The 27,862-nt window shown below is 44.9% G+C and overlaps 1 protein-coding gene across 1 annotated transcript in view; it reads right to left on the bottom strand.

The window, feature by feature from the left end:
- TRIP4 (thyroid hormone receptor interactor 4) overlaps positions 1 to 25,215 on the bottom strand; it is a 39,728-nt gene extending 14,513 nt beyond the window's left edge. Inside the window, exons 1-11 of the mRNA XM_083413086.1 lie at positions 25,052 to 25,215; positions 22,241 to 22,407; positions 21,816 to 21,952; positions 19,363 to 19,584; positions 18,104 to 18,182; positions 17,216 to 17,345; positions 15,154 to 15,369; positions 14,100 to 14,223; positions 11,674 to 11,861; positions 7,655 to 7,779; positions 6,743 to 6,834 (exon numbers count right to left, since the gene is read on the bottom strand). Of these exons, the coding sequence (XP_083269212.1) occupies positions 6,743 to 6,834; positions 7,655 to 7,779; positions 11,674 to 11,861; positions 14,100 to 14,223; positions 15,154 to 15,369; positions 17,216 to 17,345; positions 18,104 to 18,182; positions 19,363 to 19,584; positions 21,816 to 21,952; positions 22,241 to 22,407; positions 25,052 to 25,140 (1,569 nt within the window). The 5' untranslated portion in view covers positions 25,141 to 25,215. The remainder of the gene's footprint in view (positions 1 to 6,742; positions 6,835 to 7,654; positions 7,780 to 11,673; positions 11,862 to 14,099; positions 14,224 to 15,153; positions 15,370 to 17,215; positions 17,346 to 18,103; positions 18,183 to 19,362; positions 19,585 to 21,815; positions 21,953 to 22,240; positions 22,408 to 25,051) is intronic.
- Between the last annotated feature and the right edge of the window lie 2,647 nt (positions 25,216 to 27,862).

The raw sequence follows: 27,862 nt of genomic DNA, 5'->3' as shown, positions 1-27,862 counted from the left end.
TGCTTTGAAGAGGAGATGGACGCATCTTAGCCGGGCTGCTTCATTTCCCTTTCATCTCGCACTTATGCAAGCTCCTTGTCACTCTTCACACTGCCCACCCTGAGCAGGAAATCAGTTGCAAGCATGATCAAGTTGAGAGTCGGAGCAAAGGAGGCACCTTGGGAGCGCAGGGGAGACAGCCCATGCCCCTCTCTCAACAAAAGGCTTGGCAAACAGTTCCAGGTCTGTGCTACATATCTATATCCTTGCATAAGTTGGACACAGCTGGAACAACCCGGACTTTTCTCATTTTTTATAGCCTATCATTGAAAAGGAAATATATTTTCCAAGGCAGTTTACAAACACAAGCAATAAATAATAATAATAATAATAATAATAATAATAATAATAATAATAATACAGTGGCACCTCGGGTTACATACGCTTCAGGTTACATACGCTTCAGGTTACAGACTCCGCCAACCCAGAAATAGTGCTTCAGGTTAAGAACTTTGCTTCAGGATAAGGGCAGAAATCATGCTCCGGCGGCGTAGCGGCAGCAGGAGGCCCCATTAGCTAAAGTGGTGCTTCAGGTTAAGAACAGTTTCAGGTTAAGAACGGACCTCCGGAATGAATTAAGTACTTAACCCGAGGTAAAAAGGTACCCCTGCCCGTACGGGCCAGTCTTGACAGACTCTAGGGTTGTGCGCCCATCTCACTCAAAGAGGCCGAGGGCCAGCGCTGTCCGAAGACACTTCCGGGTCACGTGGCCAGCGTGACGAAGCTGCTCTGGCGAGCCGGAGCAGCACACGGAAACGCCGTTTACCTTCCCGCTAGTAAGCGGTCCCTATTTATCTACTTGCACCCGAGAGTGCTTTCGAACTGCTAGGTTGGCAGGCGCTGGGACCGAACAATGGGAGCGCACCCCGCCGCGGGGATTCGAACCGCCAACCTGAGGTACCACTGTAATAATAATAATAATACATTCAAAAGGTTCACAAAAGTAAAGCAACAGCAGCAGTGACAACAATTCATAGAATTGTAGAGTTGTAAGGGACCACGAGGGTCACCTAATTCAACCCCCTGCAATGCAGGAATCTTTTGACCAACAGGGCTCTCGAACCCATGACCATGAGATTATGAGTCTCATGCTCTACCAAATGAGCGATCGCATCAATGAGACTTTTTCAGTGAGTTGATAGTTCACATTTAAATGCTGGGCAAGATGCTGCAGCTCTGGAATTTATGCTATCAGGCATCATCCTCAACCGTCCCTCTTTTCAATAAAGGGGGAATTAAGACTTACCCAACATGGTGCAAATTAGGCTTTTTTTTTCATCTAGTCTAACATACTGATTCCACTTGACCCCATTTTTTTGCTTGTTTTGCTTAGACAAAGAGTTCTGTCGAACCTGAAAGCTTGCTCTCTTCCTAATATTTCAGTTGGGCATTATGAAGGTGCTGCCTACTATTACTTTAGGATTTTTGTCCTAACACAGCTATCTAGATTAAAAATAAAATAAAATATTAGTATGTAGAAGGTACATGGATAGCAATGGGTATAATTAGTTCTTGTTTCAATTTTGATCATCAGCTCTAAATGGCCTCCTCACTGCTTGAAAGCTGTGTATCCTCTTGGATAGTTGCTAGCTGTCTTCTATACGTAATTAATGAAAAGGGTGTGATTTATGCACACTTTTTCTGAAAACAGGCAAAATGCTTTTAATTAAAGGCAACCAGACCAGATACTGAGCATATCTAGCCACACTGACATGTATTATTTATGGCATTGCTTACCAACAGAAAAATATAGCAGTATTATCTATTTTAACTTTGTAAGTATGGGCATAGAGATATGACTGAATAAACATAAATGATGTGAAAGAGACATTTTCTCAAAATATATATGTTGGCTACTGAAATAGAATTATGGAAGCAATCCGCTCCCTTTTCAGGAAGTAATGATGTCATTTTTAATGAAAGAAGCACATAATATGATTTCTCTCAGGCTAGAGTTTTCTGGCATTCTGCATTGTTTTATCCAACAGTTGCGCAAGAGGAGGGAGGCTAGCAAGCATTCAGAAACTGATCCACAGGACTGACCTGTGTTGAGCAGGAGATGGGAACCTGTGGCACTCCAACTCTCACCAACCTCAACCAGCATGGCTGATGGTCAGGGATGTGGCAGTGTGGTGTGGAGATTTATATTTGGACTCAAGTCCTTACAGGCTTCTTCCCAAGCGTAAGATTACATACGCTTTGTTTGAGAAGCAGAGTATAAAGCTAGCTAGTCTGAACTAGCATCCGGTTTCTCTAACACAAACTGTCTATTGGTTATCAGGATCTGCAGTAGAGAATCTATGGCCCTACAGATGATGTTAAGACTACCCCACCCATCATCCCTGACTATGGACCATGTAGCTTGGAGCAGATGGGAACCGGAGTCCAGCAGCAGTTCAAAAGCACCAGTCTTCTACCTCTGATCAAGATGCTGGGCAGCTCTGCTGTGACACTTTGTTAAAAAACGGATGCATATTAATATATTTGCCTCTCATTTTCAAAAGCAGCCTTCTGGCTTCCAATGTGGAATGGCTTATATTCTATTCACCTCCTTCACTGCTGGGAGATTTATTTGTTTGGAGTCTAGCAAGAGCTGGAGAGTCACCAGTTTGCTAGCCAAGAGCCAGACCAATGCTCTGGTGTAATGTTTTATTTCCTTTTTATTATTGTGCACACTCATTGCCTTCCTCCTTACTTTTCCTCCCTCTCCCCCCCCCCCTTTCTCAAATAAAGAGAATTTTCTCAAATAATCAGATCCCTGGGCTTGACTGGATTCTTATAACACCTGAGGGTTGGGTGTCCTTCCATGGTGGCTAGGCTGTTTGGTTTCAAGTTAATGGAAGATAAGGAAGGGAAGGGAGCTGAAGCGACTGGCAGGAGACCAGGAGCTTGGCTAGCAGTCCTCCCGTTCCTGAGTAAATAAACTGAAAAGTATTGGGTGTCCCTCTGGTGGCAAGAAGAGAGCAAAGAGGCAGAAGGCACATCATTAAGAGCAACAGAGCTTCCCCTGTGCTATGGCACACAGGTAAGATCAAGGTTTGCTTTATACCAGGAGTGGAGAGTCTTCTGCTGTCTGAGGACCACATTACCTAGTGGAAAGCTATTGGGGACACCTTCCAGGAATGGGCCAGAGTCATACACCATCTCATACCCTTAACCATATAGGTATTATAGGGACAGAACTACTCAAACTGTATAGAAATCTATTCATGCATGCGACTACAGCGGCAAGAATGTTGCTTGCCCAAAAATGGAAAGAAGAAGTCCCAATGAAAGAAGAATGGATACAAAAACTGATGGAATATGCAGAAATGGCATACAAAAAAAGGGGGGGAAAGAAATCAAGATAGCAAACTTGGTTTATGGAATATTTACAAATTGTAAACAGATAAGAACATTGGCAGGATTATTGTAATAACCTGCAGTTTCATAAGACTATATATTTAAAGCAGGCAAATAAATGAGTAAATTAAATTCATTTGGATATGCAGAGAATATTTAAAATAAATTTAAGGAACTGCAGAAAAAGGGGGAAGGAAGTCAAGTCTTGAAATGTTAAAATGGAAGGAAAATTGTTGAAATGTATAAAATTGAAAATCATAGTATTTAAAAAAAACCCAAAACATATAGGTATTTCCCATGGAAGCAGAAACATATATTTAATTCTTAAACCTTCCATTCCTCCATAGACTTTATTTTACAAAGTGTGTTTAATAAATAACAACAACAACAGCAACAACTCCTCCCCAACACCCTTTATTTGCCCTGACCATATAAAAGTCAAAGGCAACTTAGTATTTTCCACAGAAAAATTCTAAGAATGGCAGTGTGTGCACTTTGCCATATATCAAAGCCCTTTTCCCCTCTCAGCTGCTGCCCACAGAACAGCTAATTGGCACAAGAGCACCCAGAAGGACAAGGTGAAATCTAGCTCCAAGCTGCACCCAGCTAATGGCCTGGGAGAGGGTCCACACCCCTGCTTTCTATATACACCTCTAATAGGTAGGTCTGTCAGTGTTGAAGAGCTGGCTGTCTAGAAGCAGATAACCTGAAAGTCAGATGACCTGACTTGAAGAATGCAAGACTTCAGAAAGTTTTGCTACATCTGAAGGAATCCTACATGTGTTATCAGCCAACCATTTGTGTCACATTTCTTTAGCACATATACATCCTGCTGCCTTCCTGCAATCAGGAAACTCAATCATGACGTCCCATCCAGGCAGTGACCAGACCCAGATCTGCTCAGCCTCAGTAAAGTGGTTGCGTCACATGCCCACCGGTGAGGTCCAGGAACAGAACAAGGCTTCCCCACTGTGACAAAGCCATGCCTGGCCCTACACCACTGCCCAGCCACTCTAAAGACAGTGCTCCTTTCTGCAGAGGTCAACCCAATGCAGCCATATCCCAAACCATTACTCATGGAAGCAGTGAAGGACAGTGGAAGGCTCTCCCACTCTAGAGGACCTCTCCAGGTGAATCATCATGGTCAGCTTGATCTTCTTGCCAGCCTCCCATAACCTGGTGCCCTCTGGGTGTTTTGAACTATAACTCCCATCACGGAGCAACACTATTCCCCTCAAAGAGCTGCGCTTCCCAGATTTCCCTGGGAAGAGAAATCGATTGTTAAAGCACTCTGGGAACTGTAGCTCTAGAAGGGGAAAAAAGGTGTCTCCTAATAACTCTCAGAACCCTTCAGAAACCAAGAGTTCCCAAGATACTTTGAGAGAAGCCACGCCTGTTTAAAGTGGCATCAGTGCTTTAAAGGGGGACGTGGGTGGCGCTGTGGGTAAAAGCCTCAGCGCCTAGGGCTTGCCGATCGAAAGGTCGGCGGTTCGAATCCCCGTGGCAGGGTGCGCTCCCGTTGTTCGGTCCCAGTGCCTGCCAACCTAGCAGTTCGAAAGCACTCTCGGGTGCAAGTAGATAAATAGGGACCGCTTACTAGCGGGAAGGTAAACGGTGTTTCCGTGTGCGGCTCTGGCTCGCCAGAGCAGCGATGTCACGCTGGCCACGTGACCCGGAAGTGTCTTCGGACAGCGCTGGCCCCCGGCCTCTTTGAGTGAGATGGGCGCACAACCCTAGAGTCTGTCAAGACTGGCCCGTACGGGCAGGGGTACCTTTACCTTTACAGTGCTTTAAATGTACACTGCAGGAGGGGCCTAAGTTTAGGTACAATTATTATTATTATTTATTAAATTGATATACCACCCTTCATCCAAAGATCACAGGGCGGTTTACAACATAAAAACACAAAATACATAACTCATAACAAAAGAAAACCAGATATCCCATTACTAGATACATACAACCTATTAAATACAGGCCAGGAATGTGATAGTAAGAGGGATCCTTTGAAGCTCAGATACAAAGGCCACTCACTGAGCCTCCCTCGGAGAAAACTGTGAATGAAACACCAGGGTGTGGGCGGGTATGCATTTTAACTACAGAGTAGTCTGAGTTCACAAACAGAAGATTTTGCCTCTATGCAGACCATTACCAAACATGGGTAAACAAGCAGTGGCGGCTGCTTTTGTCTGGTAGAGAAAGATCTCCCTCCCTGCCAACGGACTGCTATGAATCTACTAGGTGTGCTGGCCTAGCTGCAGCTGCCTCTGTAAATCAATAACCAACCAACTGGTTGCCAGGAGCCCTATTCAAAAAGGGATTTCCCTGACTCAGGACTGATTTGGTTAAACAAATACAGGTCACAACTGACATGGCTCTGAGAGAGAAGAGTGATGCTCAAAGCCACACACAAGGTTGAGAAGTGCACCCCCCCCACACACAGTCAGACACTCCCCCCCCACCGCCTCTGCTTCCACCATAAGCTCAAGAACAGATCTATCCGAGAGGTATCATCTGCAACAAGCCTGTGGTCTGTGTGCAGAAGACTTGCTTTAAATTTGAATTCATACTCTTCGTTTTATGGTGATTTCTCTTATGTTTCTGGAAAAGCAAGCTGTTGGTGCCTCCCCAACTCTACCAGAGGAACAGGTTGTTGCCTTAGAGCAGGGCAACAGCCGTGGGCCAGTCCAACGTCCCTCAGACCATGTGGTGGGCCGGACTATATTTTGGAAGAAAAAAAAACGAATTCCTGTGCCCCACAAATAACCCAGAGATGCATTTTAAATAAAAGCACGCATTCTGCTCATGTAAAAACACCAGGCAGGCCCCACAAATAATCCAGAGGTGCATTTCAAATAAAAGGACACATTCTGCTCATGTAAAAATAGGCTGATTCCCAGACCATCTGCGGGCCGGACTGAGAAGGCGATTGGGCCGCATCCGGCCCACAGGCCTTAGGTTGCCTACCTCTGCTTTAGAGAGAAGACCACAGAGCACATGCGCCACATGCAGAAGGTCTCCAGTCTCAATTCCCTGGCCTAAAAGGACCAAGCAGCAAATGATAGGAAAGTGGATAGTGGAAACCTAATACACAACACTGGGCAGGCTACATGGATAAATAGTCCTGACTTAGGATAAGGCAGGTTCCTATGCTTGAAGCAGCAGAACTTGAAAGAGACACACTCACAGCCCCTTTGGAAACCTCCATTCAGGAAAATCATTGCAGTAGCATAATTTTGCCACCCTACTGGGGGGAGGAAGGAGAAAGGAGGACCTTCATTTTTGCCAAAGGCAGCCAAATAATGTTCTCCAGCTTCAACACTCACAAAACCAAGCAGGTTTTTTTTTGGTGCTCACTCACCTGCTCCTTAAATTGCTCTTGCGACAAGCAGTCAATCAAGTCCACACAGCCAAGGAGGCAGCCAGAGGGATAATCTTTGGGAAATTCCAAATCTATGGCAAGCCGGAGAGAAAATTGTTAGGCAAGCTCAGGCATGTGATGCAGCGCCCTGCCATTCTCCACATGGTCTTGATTAGCCTTCGAGTGCCTTGCGTGAGCTCTCTCCACACTGTTTTATACAGCTAATTTCATGGTTTGGACAAAAGTACGTTTGCTTAGGGAAGCTCTTCTGATCCTGGGGAAAGCATTTCTCCACGAGGACCTCGGTCTCCCAAGGCCTTCTAATCTGCTCCATTAACATGCCTCCAGCCAGTGCAAAGATCAGCCCCAGGCCTTGCTGAGGTATTATCTAAGGGCAAATGTTACATTTGGTCCAGGTTCACTGGCAAGAAGCACTCTAACTCTCTAATTGGTTAGGACACATTTTATGCAATTCAAATGCTGTATTCAGACTGAAGAATTTGAGTCCTTGCAGTATTTAAAATGAGAATGAGAAAAGGAAAATGTGAGGCAAAGGAGAAAAGAGCCAGTGGCAGGAGAATAAAGCTATGGCAGACTTCTTCAACTTTGCGTCCCCAGATGTTGCTGAACTTTATCCTTCATTATCCACAGCTGGCATAGCAAATGGCCCTGTTTTGATACCCCAGTTGTGTTTTCACACTGTAAGCCCCTTAGGAGACAGGGACCTGTCCTCTCATTCTTTTCATCTATGTACACATATATGCACTATATAAATAACCAGAACATGTATAGCAGTAGCCACTCTGAAGCCCACAAACTAATTTTCGTTTAGCCAGCTGGCCTCCAAGGAAAAACACCCTGACTCAGGGCAGGCAATCCAAAGGTCTTAAGAGGTGGGAGGGGGGGGCTCACCTTTCCCAAGCAGTATTTTGTAGGTAGCCTCCTGCTCACAGATTTCCTGAGGGGATGGCCTTTTGGCTGTAGCTGCTATCCACAATCGACCCCGGTGTGATGTGTACCAAGTCCTGCCTTCTACCCTGGAGAGAGAGGAACAGAAACAGATTCAATCTCCAGGAGGTATGCCTTCCTCGGCACCCACATGATTCAGGGAACGCTGAATTGCCATTCTAGTATCCAAGCTGTGTAATCTGGGGGAGGCAAGCACCCTTGGCACAGACAGTCCTTTCAAAAGGAAGGCGCTAGTGACAGAATTAAAGTTGCAAGCTGAAAATCCATGAAAGGGCCTCAGGCATTAGGAGAACGGCTTAAGGAATCATGATCTTCAAAGCACCAAAGTTTATACATTTCCCCATTTAGCCATAAACTGCTGACACATTTCCCCCCAGCTACAATACACTGCCAGAAACAAACTTTTTACTTTTATTTCAAAGCTGACGTTCTCTGAACTCATCCTGGAGTCTCGCCATACTGACGGCATCGACATATGAGCAAAAGAAAAGCCAGCTGGGTCAGGCCATTAGCCCTTTCAAGTCCAGCATCATGTTCTTACAGTGGCCACCCAAATTCCTGTGGGAAACCCGCATGCTAAATTTGAGCACAAGATCACTCTCCTTTCTAGAGTGGCTTAACAATCATTCTCTTGAATGATTGAGCGAGTGGTTGCTGAACAACTCCAGACACGCCTGGAAGAAGCGGACCATTTGGATCCCTTCCAGTCAGGATTCAGGCCTCATCATGGGACTGAAACTGCCTTGGTCGCACTGGTCGATGATCTCCGACAGGCTAGGGACAAAGGTGAGAGCTGTTTCCTAGTTCTGCTGGATCTCTCAGCGGCTTTTGACGCCATCGACCATAACATCCTTCTGGACCGTCTAGAGGGGCTGGGAGCTGGGGGCACTGTTATACAGTGGTTCCGCTCCTTCCTCCTGGGCCGTGTCCAGAAAGTGGTGGTGGGGGGGATGAGTGTTCAGACCCCTGGGCCCTCACTTGTGGGGTGCCTCAGGGTTCTGTCCTCTCCCCCATGCTTTTCAACATCTACATGCAGCTGCTGGGAGAGATCATCAGAGGGTTTGGGCTGGGTGTTCATCAGTATGCGGATGATACCCAGCTCTACCTCTCTTTTAAATGGGAACCAGTGAAGGCAGTAAAGGTCCTGTGTGAGTGTCTGGAGGTGGTTGGAGGATGGATGGCGGCTAACAGATTTGAGGTTGAATCCTGACAAAACAGAAGTACTGTTCTTGGGGGACAGGAGGCGGGCGGGTGTGGAGGACTCCCTGGTCCTGAATGGGGTAACTCTGCCCCTGAAGGACCGGGTGCGCAACCTGGGAGTCATTCTGGACTCACAGCTGTCCATGGAGGCACAGGTCAATTCTGTGTCCAGGGCAGCTGTTTACCAGCTCCATCTGGTACACAGGCTGAGACCCTACCTGCCCATGGACTGTCTCGCCAGAGTGGTGTATGCTCTGGTTATCTCTCACTTGGACTACTGCAATGCGCTCTATGTGGGCTACCTTTGAAGGTGATCCAGAAACTACAACTAATCCAGAATGCGGCAGCTAGACTGGTGACTGGGAGCGGCCACCGAGACCATATAACACCGGTCTTGAAAGACCTACATTGGCTCCCAGTACGTTTCCGAGCACAATTAAAAATGTTGGTGCTGACCTTTAAAGCCCTAAACGGCCTTGGTCCAGTATACCTGAAGGAGCGTCTCCACCTCCATCGTTCTGCCTGGACACTGAGGTCCAGCGCTGAGGGCCTTCTGGCGGTTCCCTCACTACGAGAAACCAAGTTACAGGGAACCAGGCAGAGAGCCTTTTCGGTAGTGGCACCCACCCTGTGTAATGCCCTCCCATCAGATGTCAAACAGAAAAATAACTACCAGACTTTTAGAAGACATCTAAAGGCAGCCCTGTTTAGGGAAGCTTTTAATGTTTTATAGGTTATTGTATTTTAGTGTTTTGTTGGAAGCAGCCCAGAGTGGCTGGGGAAACCCAGCCAGATGGACGGGGTATCAATAATAAATTATTATTATTATTATTACTCCCAAGTAAGTGTGGGAATTAGACCTCTGAGAGGGGAATAGGGGCTTCCCAATAATTCTCAGCACACTTAAACTACAGTTCCTAGGATTCTTGCGGGGGGAACCATGAGTGTTAAAAGTATGGGGGGGATGGGAGCCAGAGAGAGTGAGTTAAGCAACAGTCAGCTTGCAAAAGAGGTGCTGAAGCCCAAGACTGCTTGGAAGAGCCATGCAGTCTCTATGGAGACAAAAGCACAGGTGTCAAATACAACAAGGAAGAAGTGAGGTAGTCCCCATATTAATTGATCAAATTTCTATCACCCCTTTTCTTTGAGGAGCTCAAGATGCTATAGGTGGCATTGGCCCTTGTTACCTGCTCCACAACTGTGTGAGGCTGCTTAGGTCATGAAACAGGGACTTGCCCAATGGCACTTAGCTTGCTCCACAGCCAAGCAGCAATCTGATCACATCAGAAGTGGTTTAAAACAACAACAACAACAATAATAATATTTTCCCAGCCACTCTGGGCGGCTTAAAGTAAAGGTAAAGGTACCCCTGCCCGTACGGGCCAGTCTTGACAGACTCTAGGGTTGTGCGCTCATCTCACTCTAGAGGCCGGGAGCCAGCGCTGTCCGCAGACACTTCCGGGTCACGTGGCCAGCGTGACGAAGCTGCTCTGGCAAGCCAGAGCAGCACACGGAAACGCCGTTTACCTTCCCGCTAGTAAGTGGTCCCTATTTATCTACTTGCACCCGGGGTGCTTTCGAACTGCTAGGTTGGCAGGCTCTGGGACCGAGCAACGGGAGCGCACCCCGCTGCGGGGATTCGAACCACCGACCATGCGATCAGCAAGTCCTAGGCGCTGAGGTTTTACCCACAGCGCCACCCGCGTCCCCCCACTCTGGGCGGCTTACAGCATATCTAAAAACATAAAACATCAAGCGTTAGAAACCTCCCGATTGTCTCCAATGCTGGCTCATAATAAATTCAAGGTTAACACAAAACCCATTTTGCAACCATACCTGGACTTGAATACTCTGAATTGTATCTAATGTAACAGAAGTCCACTTGAAATTAGCAAATACAGGCAACGACCATTTCGTGTGGGGGTTCCATTCCCAGCTCCTGCACATGTCAGCAGAGCATGCATAAGCCCTGCACCACACCCCCATTCTGCCCTCCTCCAGGTCCAAAAGGACCTGTGCATCAATTGGAGCCACCTAAAAGGGCCACGGCCTGTATGACTAGCTTATAGCCATTAACTTCAACAGATCTGCCCTGAGTGGGACTAGCGATAGATACTACCCTCAGTCTTCTGATCTACATTCAAGTGAATAAAGCAGTTGTTCAAAAGGTTATCTCCTTTCCACCCAGAGGAATAGAGGAAAACACTGCCACCTAACACTTGAAATGGGAAGTGAAAATTTTAAGGCCAGAAGCCAGTAAGTATAGGTCAAAGTTAATCACTAGAAGCTGGTCCTTTAAAAAATACGTAACATTTAATTTTACTACACACTTTCTCCAAGACGCTGACAGTTCCCAGGCCTTTTATCTTGACAGCACCCCTGTGAGACAGCCCAAGCAGGGATTTGAACCTGAGTCCCCAGGTCTAAGTTCAGTGCTCTAAGCTGATGCATTAGATTCCTTTCACCCTCTATTACATGAATAAGCCTTTACTGAAAATTAAGCCCCAAGGAATATTTCTGTAAGTGAAAGCTCTCCTTGTGTCTCTTATGTTGCAGCAAGGACAAAAGTGCCTCATGTCCCTGTTATTTACACATTGCAGTTACTGTCACAGAAAATTAAGAGGCTCTGGATAACGCTCATTAGATAAGACAGGCCACTCCATTTAAGGGGAAATCATCCGCAACAGATAACTGCACAAGGGTTTCCCTTAAACAAGCTGCTCCCTGTCTCAAATGCTCCCAGTTTCAGGTCTTCTGCTTACCTTTTGATCCCTTTGACCAGCAGTGAGGCCCAAGGCTGATGCATGCTAAGGCACCAGCCATCATCCGATATCTCCTGTATCTCTCGGTCCTGAATTCGTAAACGACTTCTTTCCAAACATACCTCACTTCCAGCCTCTGCAGAAGGGATATTTTTCCTGTGCAAGAGCAAACCAGTCTGCTCCACCCACTAAAAACAAGAAGAACACACAAAAAGGTTAACATTTCTCCATTTAAACTGCAAAACAGGGAGGCATGAAAGTGTGTCTCGGGTGTTTTGTAGTTTGTAGGTTCTGTCAGGATTGTCCTACTCACGTGTAAGACCCTGGCAGAGACAAATGCCCAACTGGCATGTTCTCTCCCTCCTGGTCAGTCATTTGGGAGCTTCAAAAGCTTCCTCCAGCCCGAACACTACAGCGACTGATACCAAGAGGCATCAGCACACTTAAGGATCCTTCAGAGTGTTAGCGGTTTGCGTAATAGACTCAGCAGCACAGCATTTTGGCTAAACTACTTTATTTACACATAATACACTTGGAGCGTGTATTATAAAAGAAAGAACAAAGGGCAATAGTCCTACATCACGGAACACAGTAGTATAAACATCCTGTCTCCGTCACTTCCCACTCTGTGGAATGAAAACATACACCGTGCTAAAACCAATCCCATGACTGCAAGCACGGAGCAAGAATCCTATCAGGTTCCAGGTGACAGCATTGCTTGTGACTCTTATACTGAGCCCAGACTCAAACCTCAACAAGTAGGTTAAGGGGTGATATGATAGCCATGTTCAAATATATAAAAGGATGTCACATAGAGGAGGGAGAAAGGTTGTTTTCTGCTGCTCCAGAGAAGCGGACACGGAGCAATGGATCCAAACTACAAGAAAGAAGATTCCACCTAAACATTAGGAAGAACTTCCTGACAGTAAGAGCTGTTCGACAGTGGAATTTGCTGCCAAGGAGTGTGGTGGAGTCTCCTTCTTTGGAGGTCTTTAAGCAGAGGCTTGACAACCATATGTCAGGAGTGCTCTGATGGTGTTTCCTGCTTGGCAGGGGGTTGGACTCGATGGCCCTTGTGGTCTCTTCCAACTCTATGATTCTATGATTCTAAGTAATCCTCCAATGGGGACCCTGAAGATCTGGAGAAGCATACACAATCCCATGCAACTACAGTGGTACCTTGGGTTACAGATGCTTCGGGTTATGTGTTTTCAGGTTGTGGACTGTGGGAAACCTGGAAGTATGGGAAAGGTTACTTCCGGGTTTTGCCGCTTATGCATGCACAGAAGCGCCAAATCACGTCACATGCATGCACAGACGCGGCGCTGCAGGTTACAAACACTTTGGGTTGCGGACGTGCCTCCGTCACGAATTACATCCGCAACCCGAGGTTACACTGTATAGTACAGTGCCAGAAGATGCTGCTGTCCAGGAATAATAGCAATTTATTAATTGCCCCAGTCACTGGGTGGCTTCCAACATATATAAAAACATAAGAAAACCTCACTAGGCCTCCAACAGGAGATACCGTGGACAGACCCCTGGGCTGGTTCTCTGCCTCACTAGTGGCAAAACAGCCCTTGTTCAAGCAACACTATTTAGAGCATAAATGGCCAAACTGTGCATTGCTGGACTCTACTGTCGTATAAGTTATAGAAATTTAAAAAAATTAAAAGTTGAGATGCATGTGAGAAAGGTTGAACGAGTGAAAGTCAGAATGTGAAAGTTGTGCTTGCAAGAAAACTGTGAGAGAAGGGCAGAGCGACAGTTGTGCGTGAGCTCATGCTATAGCTGTTAAGGACAAAGGAAGGAGGCAAAGATAAGAAAGTTGCTATGCCTTGTGATTAAACCAGTAGAAGCTAGTGAAAGGATTACTGCCATATATGGACATAACTGCCCCTTTGCTTCCAAATGTTGCTTGTACAGTGGTGCCCCGCAAGACGAATGCCTCGCAAGATGGAAAACCCGCTAGACGAAAGGGTTTTCCGTTTTTCGATGCGCTTCGCAGGATGAATTTCCCTATGGGCTTGCTTCGCAAGACGAAAATGTCTTGCGAGTCTTGAGATTTTTTTTCGCTCCCCACCCCCTTTTTCTAAGCCGCTAAACCACTAATAGCCTTTTAGCAGCTAATCCGCTAATCCGCTAAGCCTTTAATAGCTGCTAATAGGGTTTAATAGCCGCTAAACCGCTAATAGCGCTAATCCGCTAAGCCGCTAATAGGGTTGCTTCGCAAGACAAAAAAACCGCTAGACGAAGAGACTCGTGGAACGGATTCTTTTCGTCTTGCGAGGCACCACTGTACCACGCTTTCAACTACTTGCTGGCTGAAGCTGTGCTGTACTAGCTTTGCAACACCAGTTGCATCTGGAAGACCATAGGTTCCCCATCTGAGATCTAGAATTCTGTTAAAGGGGAAGAGTACTGACCACAGGAGCTGGCTGGAGAAGGTTTGGGTTCACCAAGACTCCGGATTCTTCATATTTTCCTTCAGGGTTCTGCTTTGGCTTGGTCAAGGTTCCCCTACTGATAGCTTCAATGGTTTCATCCAGTCTGCAAGGAGAGCCAACCAGTTCTACATTAGTCTTTGCAAACTACCCTACACCTGTCCAACTGAAAATGCCTTTCCAGGCTCCCTTCACCTTCTTTGCTACATGAAACTTCTTTGCTTGGAGAAAGATAGAAACACCATGCACAGGTGCATTGGCTACACAACTGTAGCAGACCTCCACCATAGGAACTGCAATGTCAGTGGTGAGGTGATAAAAAGACCAATTCATAAAATGCACCAGTTGCCACGAAAGGTTAATGGACCCTCTGACTGCTGTAGGATTTCAACAATCAACAAGGGATGGTCAGCAACATGCAGCACTTGTGAGTGACTGGCTATTGTTAGAGACAGAAAGCTTGACTAGATGGACAGACCTTGACCTAATTCAGCAAAGCAATTGTTCTTTTCACTCAAAAGAAAAGTTTAATGACCACTAACCAAGCCAGTTTTTTTCTGGCGCAAACCAACCCTGATCTTAAATATTTTACGTGCGAGTTTATATTGTTAATAATGAAAAATGTTCCCAGGAGGTGCATTTAGGATGAAGATGAATGGGGCTACAGCACCGCGATTCAAGCCCTGCTCTGTTTCACTTCAGGCTATTACATTCATCACTAGGAACAGATGCAAAGAAGTATCATCCTGGGAGCCTCATCTGTTCGATTCCACACACACTCTGTTCTTGTTTGTGCATGTGACTGTGATGTCACAAAACAGGAAGTGGAAGTGAAAAGACCATCAACAATAAGAGCAAACTAGATGATTACAAGTCCTATTCCTAAAGGGGAGAAGGACGAGACAAGGGGGGAAGACCAGCCTCAAACATTACATCCATTTGACCAAAAAAGGAGCAGTTGCTTCTGTAGCCATCAAGCTTTCCTCTTTGTCAAAAGTGAATCCACTACCCTGACCTACTGTGCCATGATACTCACTTGCTGTGATAGTCTGCCATGCCACCCTGTTCCTCCAGGATCTGCCGTCCGGCAAAGTCGATTGTGATCTTTTTGGAGAGTCGAGAAGCATGCCTCAGCTCCCGTAGCTCCTTCTCTCTCTTTTCCAGTACTTCCCTCTCCTGTTTTGAGAGCCACTGATTGGAGTCGGTAGCAAAGTAGTCTGACTCGTCATCGATGACTTGAGTTCGGCGCGCACTAGCATGAAAACCAGAAGACGGGCACCCAGCAGCCCCGAGGGAAACAAGGTGTCATTACAAAGGACTGATTTGTTCCTTTAGCCCTGCACAGTTTGCTTCAGGAGTGGGCAACCTGTGGCTCCTCATGCTTATTTCATGCTTATTCTCATGCAAGTGGAGGGAAGAAAGAAAGAAAGAAAGAAAGAAAGAAAGAAAGAAAGAAAGAAAGACCTTGCCAACCTCTGGCTTTCATCTTGCTCAGTGCCTACATGTAGTTTGCAACAGCGATTGCAGCCCTCAAAAGACAAAAGGGGGGAGAATACCCCACCCCTCTCCAGGGGCTCAGGGAGAGGTCTTTCCCATCACCTACTATCTGACCCCTTTTTTATCTGCAGGTGTCAGGCAACATAGGAAGATGCCTTATACAGAGTCAGACCAGTGGTCCATTTGGCTTGGTTCTGTCTACAGATATAATGACTGGCAGCAGCTCTTCAGGGTATAAGACGAGGTTGTCTCCTAGCCTTACTTGGAGATGCTCGGGACTGAACCTTCTAGGATCTTCTGTATGCAAAGCAAGTGATCTACCACTAAGCTATTACTACCTAGCAGCCCATGATAGCATCCCTAAGTAAAGAATCTGTGGGTGCACATTAGATTCAAGAGAAATTGGATGGGAACTCTCTAAAGGGAGATCAGAACGTTTGGTTCTAATAATAATAATAGTAGTAGTAGTAGTAGTAATAATAATAAAGCAATAAAAGAGAAAACATTAAAGACTTCCCTAAACACACTAGCACGCTACTTCTTGCCATGTAGCATAGAGATGATCTTTGATGTCAGATACTACAAGTCCTATATTCCTTATTTTCTTACATTTATAGTCCACCTTTTTCCTAGCATACACGTGGTTCCCAGGCCACACAAACTCACTAGACCCAATCCTGCATAGCTTAAGGCAGTGGCTCACGTGCCTTTGGACCACACCCTGGGGCAGTAATAATAAATTATTTATTATTATTATTATTATTATTATTATTATTTATACCCCGCCCATCTGGATGGGTTTCCTCAGCCACTCTAGGTGGCTTCCAACAGAATATTAAAATACAATAACCTATTAAACATTAAAAGCTTCCCTAAACGCCTAAAAGCTGCCTTCAGATGGTCATGGTGGCAGAGGCTATTTTAAGGTAACACAACTGCTGCAGCTGCACTGGGTGCCGTGCTGCAAGGGGTGCCACAACTATGCTGTAGAATGGAGTGTAAGGACGACAACGACTGAATTTTAGCGTCACACAGGGTGCCGCTGAAATGTGAGAGCCCAAAGTCTGGCAGCTGGGTTTAATAAGAGCTGCAATCCAGCAACATCTAGAGAGCTACAAGTTCCCCATCCCTGGTCTATAGCATGGGACAAAGGTGACCCAATGAACACTGCTTCACACATATGCTAGGGACAGAAGCAAAGCAGGCACAGTTTCTATTCTCTCAATCTGAGGATCTGAAATTGTCAAATTCACCCCCTTGCTGGTGTTATCCTGCTAAAAGGCAAATCCAGCTAGTCGAGATTCAGCAATTGGCACAGTGGGCATCTTCACATCAAAGCTTTTAAAGAAAACCTTGAGTTTTTTCTGTCAAAAGCAACCTGCTGAGTAAAAAATGAAACTTGTGCGCTTTATACAAGAGAAAGTACAAGAACAGGGCCAAGGACGGAAACTGCAAATATTAATATTGGAAATCAGTCCTCAAAGCTTTAGCAGAGAGAGTTCAGCTTGTGGTTCAGGCTGCTCATAAAGAAGGATTGGAGGATCTTTCCTCTCAGGAAGTCTTTGGATCTAGACACATGTCTAACTCGCTCTGTCACGTACCTTGTTTTGTCATACTCCAGCAGCTTGTCCTTGTGCTTCACAGCCACCTCCAGACCTGCCTTGAGTCGAGACTCCTGGCGGGGGAGTATGTCCTTGCCACTTATATCCACCTTTCCAGAACTCTCAGTGCCTGAAATCCACAAGAGTTCATTGCGACCTGCACTCCATGCATCAATTTACACATCCACCTGGCACTTTGAGAATAATTTCTGCATAGTCTTGCCTGTACACAAAGAGGGGATGGGGAATCTTTTCATCTGTCAAGGGATGCATTCCCTTGGCACACGTGGGTGTGGTGAAGCTGGTGGGGGATGCAGACCAGAGCCAAAACTGGCCAAAGCCATCCCCCTTTCTCTCTTTCTCCCACATTTGCCCCCTGCCTTGCCACCCACATAAAATTGGGCTGGGAACCATTTGCTACTTGCTGCCCACTTCTGATATAAGATGAGGAAGAGAATCCAAACCACTTCTTATGCGGAGGAACAAATGCTCCATTTGGAGGGATCACTTTGGATCCGTGGCAAATAGAGCATTCATTTCCCCCTAGGCAGAGGAAGTGGTTTCAATCCAAATCAGACTTCTAAAGGTCTCTGATTGGCTCTGAAAGTGCAATTATAGTTGGGGACCAAGCAAGTCACTCAAATAAAAATGGTTGACAACAGCCACCAAAGACTGCTGCAAGTGCAACGTCCAACCCAGCCAGGATTGTCCAGAAGGAAGTGGTGTTAAAACAATTTATTTTAGCTACCCTTCTAAATAAAACTTAAAATACTCTAACCTGTGCAAGAAAGGATTGCACTCTTGCAAATCTTTAAAGTTAGCAAAATTCCCTGATCCTGTAAACAAGGTCTGTATTCAAGTCTCCCCGCCTCCAAATAAGCTACCAACCTGCCAGGAGTTTCTTCAACAGCTTCTGGCTCTTGTTGGAATCTCGTTGCAAGACATCCTGCTCTTCTTTTGTGCACACCTAAAAGAGAACGGAGAACTATGAGATCTGCTCTCTCCATGCAGCAACACATGGCCATGCAATTGCCTTCTACGGTTGGCTCATCAGCAGCATCTGCTGACTTGTATGCTGCTTTCCTACAGAATTATGCCCAAGGTGGTTCATCTCATTTCAAATGAGCAATAAGTATAACAATTTAAAAAAACACACACATTGGAAACACACAGAAATATTCATAGTATCCGTTTTATATAGAATAGTAGCATCTAAAACATCACCATGTTCCAAATGACGCACCTGCACCCAATAGTTTGGGTCCAAGACTCACAATTTTCAAACATCCAAAGACCCCCATCCTCATCTAGCCCATTATTCTTCAAATGGCCCATTGGTCAGAACCCAATACTGGGTCACAGCCTGAGCAAGGTGAGTCACACTAACAGCACTAGCACCGTCTGAAAACATGATAATAAACTAAGAAGTGGGCCCACAAATACATATTTGGGCCACTGCTGATTCTAGCCCAATGATGTCTACACTGAGTGGCAATAACTCCACAAGGTGTCAAGCAGCACCTCCACATCTGCTGCTGACAGGCTGCCATCTAGATCCAGAAAATGAAATTTCTACACGCTATTAATAACACCTGTTATCAAGTGCCTAATTTTTTTCTAAGCACTGTGCATATATGAAAGGGTAGCCATAAGAAGATTCGAGGTGCACTCCTGTCATTGTCTGCTTCCCATGGCTCCCGTTTCAGATTGTACCTCAATTTGCTAGGTGGGGTTAATCCGTTGAACTCCACCTTTCACCTGCTCCCTGATCAAAATCCACCAGGAGTTCTGAAACGCAGCTTCCATGACAGCCCTTGTAATTGTCCTGGAACTGCTTCTCATGGTACTGGTTTATGAAGTTTCAAAACAAGATGTCGGGACATTAAATCAGCTTATGTCTGCGAGACAAACTATATTTAGAATAAAACTTCAAAACAAGGTCTAAGAACATGCATCCATGTCACATGAGAGAGATTTAGATCTGAACAGCAAAGAGGGATAAGTCTTTCCTCTTTTCCCTGAGAAGTATAACAGAGATAGCTTAGTGCACTGCACAGGATACTGAACAATATAGTGCTAACCTGATATAATTAAGCAAGGTAGAACCTGAGGGGCACACAAATATATACAGGACGTTGTTAACATACCAGTGTCCCACAGAATAAGCAAGGCCCAGAGCCTTCTTGCTCACAGACGATGCGCCCACATGTCAGACAGTTGTTGATGAGCTTGTGCTTCTGAGCCAGGCACTCGCAAGGGTGACGTCCCGGGAGCATGACTGTCAGTTTGTCCTGACCCTCCTTTGTGTACAAATTGACGTATTTTGCCTTCTTCTTGCAGGAGGAGCTGCCACTGTTTATCTCCTGAGCCTAAATTATGCGGAGATGTTGCAGGAGGGGAGAAGAAAACACATTTCAGAGAACAACTGGAGTGAGAATCTTCTGAACTGGAATGCCTTATCTATTTTTGCACTTCTTTTTGACCAACGTAAAGATTGCGGAAGGTTCCCTCGGGACAAAAGTACCTAATCATTGTCCCCTCTTGCAGAGTTTGTTTGGTACTCAAGTTTTTTATGCCCCACCTATCAGGGAAGTCTTCCAGTTATCTCTAGCTTAACTTTATCAATTTACTTTATCATGCAGGACGAGAAGAAGCCATGTCATCTGTATCATCAAATTATCATTATAAAGAATAGGGAATCGTGGCAGCAGAACTATTTCTGCCAAGCACAGAGCCATACAAACAACTTTCTGATATTTGATTGCAAGGATTTGTCCCATGCCTTCATGAGATATGAACAGATCTTTAAGGCACCCTACTTGGGAGAAAGAAGAGAAAGCCGGCATGGCCCTCACAATTGCCAACAAACCTCCACTGTCAGTCTATACACCCCTGAATACCAGTTGCTGGAAATCAGAAGTGGGAAGAGTGTTGCTGCACTCAGGTCCTGCTGTTGGGCTTCCCAGAAGCATCAGATTGGCCACTGTGAGGACAGAAGGCTGGACTAGATTGGCCATTGGCCTAATCAGCAGGCTCGTCTTTTGTTCTTACTTCATTTGTGAGGGGCAGAACTTTGTATTCCCATTGCCTTGAAAAGACCCATGAGTGCATATGATGGTTGACAGCAAAGGGATGGGGGAGTAACACCCACTCCATGTACATCTGTCAGAAAGTTGGTGGCCAGTTGTGAGATAGCAAGGAAACCAAAAGGTTGAATATGGGGTGGGGTGTCCATCGTATGAGTGTGGGGTGAGTTTAGTTAAGTGGGGAACCTCCTATGAGACAGGAAAGGATGTCTTAATGAAAGTTTACAGGTGGCCATTGGAGAGGATGAGCACCTGACTGGTATCTGGATTACATTTTATCAAATGGGTCTGCTAGGCTTTCATAAAATGTACCGATACGATTTTTAAAATTGTACTTAAATGTGCACAGGAAATTGCTTTGAACAAACTGGAAAACAGGGTGTGAATTATTTAATAAATTGTGTAAAAAAAAAAGGTTAGTGTGAATGTGAGGATTAAAATGGTGAGAAATTTGCAGACAAAGCCTAATTGTGGTTAAAGCTGTTGGTCACAAGTGTTCCCACTGTATTCAATAAAAGAAACAGTGGCATACTCTTTTTAAAAATATACATATACATATATTTCTGGTTGTGAATAAAAATCTAAACACAAAAACCAATGCCTTGGCTATCTGGAAACAGTAGTCACCTCATCCATTTCAATGGCTTTATTGACTGTGATTTTTATGGTAAAAGATTAGGCAACACTTGTTCAGCTGCCAAGAGATCTGCTGAGATTACAGTGCCATCCATCACAAAGGACCCTATGGAAAGCTTTCCAGGAGAGGCAGGCAGCAAATACATTAGGGCCTGCTCTAGCTGGGCTATCTATTACCACCTGCCCTGTTAGAAGGATTCCAGGAGAGAAAGGGAAGCAGATGAAGACCACCTCAGAGTTTGATCCAGCTAAATTGTACCCTCTCTCTACTTTTAATGTTATTGCAAGTCAGCAAAACTTGGAAAACCTGGTGAGTGGAATTTTTTTTCCAGAGAAAGTAGCATGGACTGCACACTCTGGAAGACTTTAAGACAAACAAAGCAGTCTAAATCAGAAAGTATGCCATTAATCCTTTGTATTTTTAGCCACAGAAGAAAAAGGATCAGCACACACTACTTTGCATATTTGTTTAAATTCTCAACAAGAAAAGTATGTAAGAAATCAACAGTCAGAACTCCTTGAACTCTAATTTGGGCTTCAGGTGATTTCCCTTTTTAACTTTTCCTACTTAGGTCCTTAAAAAGCATGTGGGGAAAAAGTGAAAAAATTCTGGCCACTAAAAGCACGTAGAAAGAAAGTGGAAAGATTCTGACCACTGATGACAGATTTATTCGTGCATTCCCTGATAAGAGATGAAACATTTGACTCTCAGAATAGCAGATGCCTTATCAGTCCCCACAACTGAAATACAATGGCGCCTTTATGCTCTTCAAGTAAAAAATTACAATGCTTTTTTGTTTTGAAGATTAGGCTTCTGTCTTTGGATAAAGCGCCCACAAAGTCAATCTGACCCAATGGTGGACAACAAATGCACCTACCTTGGCTAAATCTAGTGGTGTTTTTACTTCCTCTACGGGCTGTTCAGCTTCAACATGAACAGGTGCTTCCTGTTTGTTTCTCCCTTTGCGTCTTCCCCTCTTGACTTGGTCTCCTGGCCGAAGAACCTCTGAGCTATCTAAAAGATAATGTACAGTAAAGAAAAATTCAATAGCTCCTACCACTCCTCTCCCCTTCTCCTTGTAACATTCACTTGCTCTCTGCACCACATCACTTGCCATCAGCACAAGTCAATGTGCAACAATTTACCATCAGCACCTTTCATGAGGAGCACCAAGAACAATTCAGATTAAGATCTCATATTTTTCAGCAACGCAACTGGATTCAGTGGTAATCTAAAAATGTTGCAATCTAGCAAACAAACAGTTATTTCTTCTACTTACTGCCTCATTATACTCCCACTTACCATCTTTTTTCCGATATATTGGCAAAGGGTCAGAGGTTGGCTGACAGGACTTTTGCCATCTGGCTACCAGCTCATCCACAAAGTGCTTCTTCTTGCCATCTGCCCCCTGGATTAGGTCAGTGACATAATCTCGAATCTCCTCCTCATCCTCAATAGACAAGATATATCTATAAAGGAACAGAAAGCACAGAAGCTTGTAGGAGTGCCTTGTTCAAAAGACAACATGAAGGCTAAATGCTTTTGCTGCTTAATTTCTCAACATGCTATTTGTATAATGAGACTTCTAAGGGCACTGGGGCAAAATAAAGAACTAAATGAGACAACGTGATAGTAAATTAGAGCTATGGCTGAATGCATCAGGAGACAATATACAAACCACACTCAGAAAGATCAGTGCACCCCCTTCTTATTGATTTAACAAAATTTATCTACCACTTGATTACAAGAAAACCTCTAAGCAGTTTACAAAGTATAAAATGAAACATTCTTGATAAAACAGTTAAAAGCAAGTACCGTATTTTTCGCCCTATAGGACACACTTTTTCCCCTCCAAAAATGAAGGGGAAATGTGTGTGTGTCCCATGGGGCAAATGCAGGCTTTCACTAAAGCCTGGAGAGCGAGAGGGGTTGGTGCGCACCGACCCCTCTCGCTCTTCAGGCTTCAGGAAGCTATCCCCCCAGCCGGGCAAGCTCCGGAAGCATGCAATCTCGCCATCGCTCTCGGACCCGTTCTGGGGGCTGGGGTCGGGGGAAGTTCAGGCTTCCCCCGCCCCCTGCCCTGCAAGCTCCGAGAGCGATGGGGAAGCTGCGTGCCTTAGAATAACATTTTCTTAAAAAAACAAAAGATTTTATTTTAGGAATTGTAAATGCCAAAACTCCAAGTGACCAGAAGACACTTTTTATGTATGTGACTACTACTGCCTGGACACTATTAGCCCAGAGATGGAAAGCAGGCAGTCTCTTCCAGAGAAGAATGGCAGATTAAACTGGACTATGCAGAAATAGCAAAGCTGACCAGAAGAATCAGAATGGGGGAAATATACAATTTATCTTATTAGTAGGATTGGAATGACACTCGTAGTTAAAAGTTGGACTATGGTTTTATTGGAGATTAAATAGAATTGGATTAACAGAGAAGGTGCAGGAGAAAAAGTTAACATAAAGACCCACAAAAGCAGAGGGGGTTAGTCCAAGGGAACTTATGGAAATTGTTTTATTTGTTTGCTTGATGATAAATCTGAAAATTTAAAAATAGTCATTTATGACGTTTACATCAATTTATTGCCATTCTTCTTGCTTCGTGCCAATGCATTGTGTGGGTAGAATTCAGATTTGCTAGGAATTGTAAGTCCAAAACCCAGGTTTTATAGCTATTCAAAACAGGTTCACATGAAGACTCCCATCATGATCTTGTTTCTGTACTCTCATATTTGAGGGGAACAGAGATCATATATACGTATGTAGAGAGAGAAAAATTCAACAGGCCTACGTGTTTTCTGCTCAGTGGTGTAAGGAGTAGAGGGATATTGTGCACACAAATAATAATACAGTGGTACCTTGGTTCTCAAACACTTTGGTGCCCAAACGCCGAAAACCCAGAAGTGTTCCAGTTTTCGGAAGCCAAACATCTAATGTGGCTGTCGGCTATTGTTTTCGGTGCACCTGCACCAATCAGAAGCTGCGCCTTGGTTTTCAAACGGACTTCCAGAACAGATTAAATTTGTCGCTTTTGTTTTTGCTATTTATTTTGTTTCTGTTTTTGAGGCTTTTTCAGTTAATTTGTTTTTGTGACCATGTGGAACCCAGTTCAGCTACTGAGATTGATTGATTGATTGACTGGTTGTGTGATTGCGGAAATGGATAAAAGCCCCCCCATCCAAGCAATGACTATCATTAGTGCAGTAAGAAAAGAATTTTTATTTTTTATTTTTATCATCTAGAACACTGTCTTATTTGTTTTATAGTACAGTACATTGATTATTGCTTTCATTTTATGGCTCAATGGTCTCATTAGATAGCAACATTCATGTTAAATTGCTGTTTTAGGGGTTGTTTTTAAAAGTCTGGAATGGATTGATCCATTATGCATTACTCTCTATGGGAAAGTGTGCCTTGATTTTGGAATGCTTTGGTTTTGGAACGGACTTCTGGAATGGATTAAGTTTGAGAACCAAGGTACCACTGTAATAATAATAACAGACACATCAACTCCGGTGCCTGTACAGTGGACGCTCAGCTTGCGAACGTGATTCGTGTGAGAGGCACGTTCGCAACCTGCAGTGTCTGCAACCTGCAGCGCTGCGTATGCGCACACGCGGGTTGCGATCTGGTCTTCTGCACATGCGCAAAGCGCAATTTAGTGCTTCTGCGCATGCGCTGAAACCTGGAAGTAACCCGTTCCGGTACTTCTGGGTTTTGGTGCGTCCGTAACCCAAAAACGCACAACCTGAAGCGTCTGTAACCCAAGGTATGACTGTATTGGCATTTCTGCCTGTCCTACAGCTGCATAGGCAAACTCCAACCTCCAGATGTTTAGGACTACAATTCCCATCATCCCTGACCACTGGTCTTGTTAGCAAGGGATGATGGGAATTGTAGTCCCAAACATCTGGAGGGCCGGAGTTTGCCTATACCTGTGCTAAAGGCACAGGAGCCCCTCTGGGCCTAGCGTCGCTCGCCTGCCAGGCGAAAAGGGGGCGACACGCCTCTCCCTGTCACAACGCCGGCAGCGCGTTCTCTCCACAACCACCGCGCGGGGTAACCGGCTCGGCGAATCGACCCTTTCCCCCCCCTCCTCTCCCCACAGCTCACTGGACAAGCTCCTCGCCGACATCCAGCCCGAAGCCGCCACGCAGCTGCCCCACACACCACGACACGAGCGCCCCAGCCGCGGCCTCCATCCCGGCTTCTGCCCGACTTCCTCTCGGTTCTGGGGGAAGGAAAAAGCGGGTGCACCTTCTCCGTAAGCCGGCGGCACCTTGGTGCAACGCCGAACAATCTCGGCTCTGCAACTAGGGCTGCGCATCGATAGTTCCGGCTCTGATTTAATCCGGAAGAACAGATCTTTGGGTCCGCTTAGCAGTCGTCAGTGGCGCCGTCAGGTCCCACGACCGTTTTAGGAAAAGGATCGTAAAGACGGCGGGCACTAGAAGACCATTACTTGCAGTTTAAAATTGCCCAGCTTGTACCTCTGACCCTAACATAAGCAAAGTGTGGTGGAAAAGACTTGGATTCTCATTTTCTCTAAGCCAGGAAGCAAACTGGGTGGGTTATCTTGAGCTATTAATCCCATCTCATCCTAAACCTACCCCACAGGATTGTAGTGAAGATTTATTTTTTTTAAAGTGTGTGCCTAAAAAGCCCCAGTTTAGCCTTTCCTTTAAGAGAATATGGTGTGAACCATTTGTCATTTGGGATGTCTTTTTCCAGGCTTACAGTATCCCTTCTGAGGTGGAGTGTCTAAAATTTTACCCAGTTTTCCAAATTTATTTAAAAGTCCTCATTGTTATGCTAGGATTGCAGATGGCATTTTTATCGTCAGTCCCATTTCTAATAATAGCATGAAATTTTCCATTTTCATTGCCCCCCCCCCACAGAACTGAGAATTTCATTGATCCTAAAATCTCTTTACAGTGCTTAGTCATTGCCAATTCAGACTCTTATCAACATACATGTGAAGTTATAAGAATGGATTTGATGTTAGTCATTTATAACGTTTAGATCATTTTCTTGCCGTTCATCTTGCTCCCTGCCAATGCGTTGTATGAGTAGAATTCAGATTTGTTAGGAGTTGTGAGTCCAAAACCCAGGCTTTATAGTTATTCAAAACAGGTTCATGTGAAGACGCCCATCATGATCTTGTTTATGCTCTCTCATAACAGGGATCCAGGAGGGAAGTTTGAAAACAAGGACAAGTGAGGAAGGGGGATATAACAAGCTTCCCTATACTAAGTCAGACCATTTAGTTCACCACTGTCTACACAGATGGGCAGCAGGGGACATTCCCAGCCCTACTTGGAGGTGCCAAGGATTGAACCTGGGACCTCAGATACTCTACCATTGAGCTATGGTCCTTCCTGCTAACTAACAGAGCTGTTGCTTAGCTACTTAAAAAAATCTAAGGTCATGACATAAATTCTGCATAAAATGTGCACCTGCTAATTTGTATGTACAGTATGGACACAAATGTAGGTCTCTGAGTACATTAAGATGGTGGCTGGCTGAGGTCTCATGGGCACTGTCCTTTGCAGCATATCTATCAGCCTTGTTAGCAATGTGAAAACATTAATTTTAAAAGTTTTAAAAGGAAGTGTAGGGGGAGGCAATCTGGAGCCCAGTGCAAAAGACTCAGGGCCACAATGCTCCAGGGAAGGGGTAGATATGTAAAAGTGGGAATGTGTAAATTTGTCTTCTGGACAAGCCCAGATTTAGAAGAAAGTTCAAACATAGCAAGTGGGTGCAGGAAAGAAAATGAGAGACAAAGAAATGTGGCAGGGGGAAGAATAAGATAAATACATAGTGAAAAGAACAGGCAATCATATGTATAGATAATGAAGAAATGGAAGCAGAAAATTGGGATAAAAATCCCACAGAAGGAGATGCCATTCTCACAAGTTCTTACCCTGATGCCGTTCCAAAGGCTCAGAGTTCTGCTCAAGCAGTTTCCATATTCTGCAAGGGGTGGGGAAATGGTGCACTGTGTCTTGTGATGTTCCAACTGCCTTTCTTTTTTTTCCACATACACAAAGGAGACAGTGATCTGTGGGCTGAGCTGGCCTTGAAACCAGCAGCAACACCAGCAGGGGGAAAAGGAGGCCTCCTGTGGTTTCCTTCCCTTCACATATTTCAAAGCATTGCCTGTGCTACTTGGTAAAATGACTATACACCTCCTCTCTTACATATACAAAGAGTAACTGCTTAATTCGTGATTCACTGCTCTGAAGTGCTTTCTGGCCTGGTTCTAATCAGTCCAGTCTATAAAGCAATATTATTGTTACGTGCTAGTGTGTGAAGTTCAAAAAGACAAAAGCATTATTTTATCTTTTTTTGCCAATTCATATCATTGCACTTTTTTTCTTTTGTGCATGTCACACATTGAGATATGGCAGTAAGTTCCCTGTATATTGAAGTTCCCTATTGAAACAGGAGCCGAAATAAATTTGGAACAAATGTATACATCTTAAGTAAACAATGTTACTACTGTATTCATATGCTAAATGTAGCAAGCAAATTTCGACTCCAAAGTCATTTTAGATGAATGGGAAGCAAGTTTACCATTACCACATTTTCAGTATGTCTTAGTTCTACCCAGCCATGAAGGAAGGCAGCTGACGGACCGTTTGGGTAGGAGAGACGTGTGGCTAGGGCGCGCTGCAGCTGGGTGAATGCCACCCAGCATTTTGTCAAACCCCCCCCCCCCCAGTATTGACACCTGGGGCGGCCCGCACCCCTTTCCTCTGCCCCGGTTCTACCCTCCTACAAGCACATCACTACAGTCTGAAAACCACCCCGCTCAGAAAACTCCTTAGGAATTTCACTAGGACAGAGCTTTCCAAACTTTTCACGTTGGTGTGTGCACACACTTTTTAGACATGCATCATTTTGCAACACAATAATTCAGTT

This window comes from Podarcis tiliguerta (assembly GCF_965153285.1).
Source record: "Podarcis tiliguerta genome assembly, chromosome: 14".
NCBI classification, from domain to species: Eukaryota; Metazoa; Chordata; class Lepidosauria; order Squamata; family Lacertidae; genus Podarcis; species Podarcis tiliguerta.
This window is presented reverse-complemented; position numbering and strand designations above follow the sequence as displayed.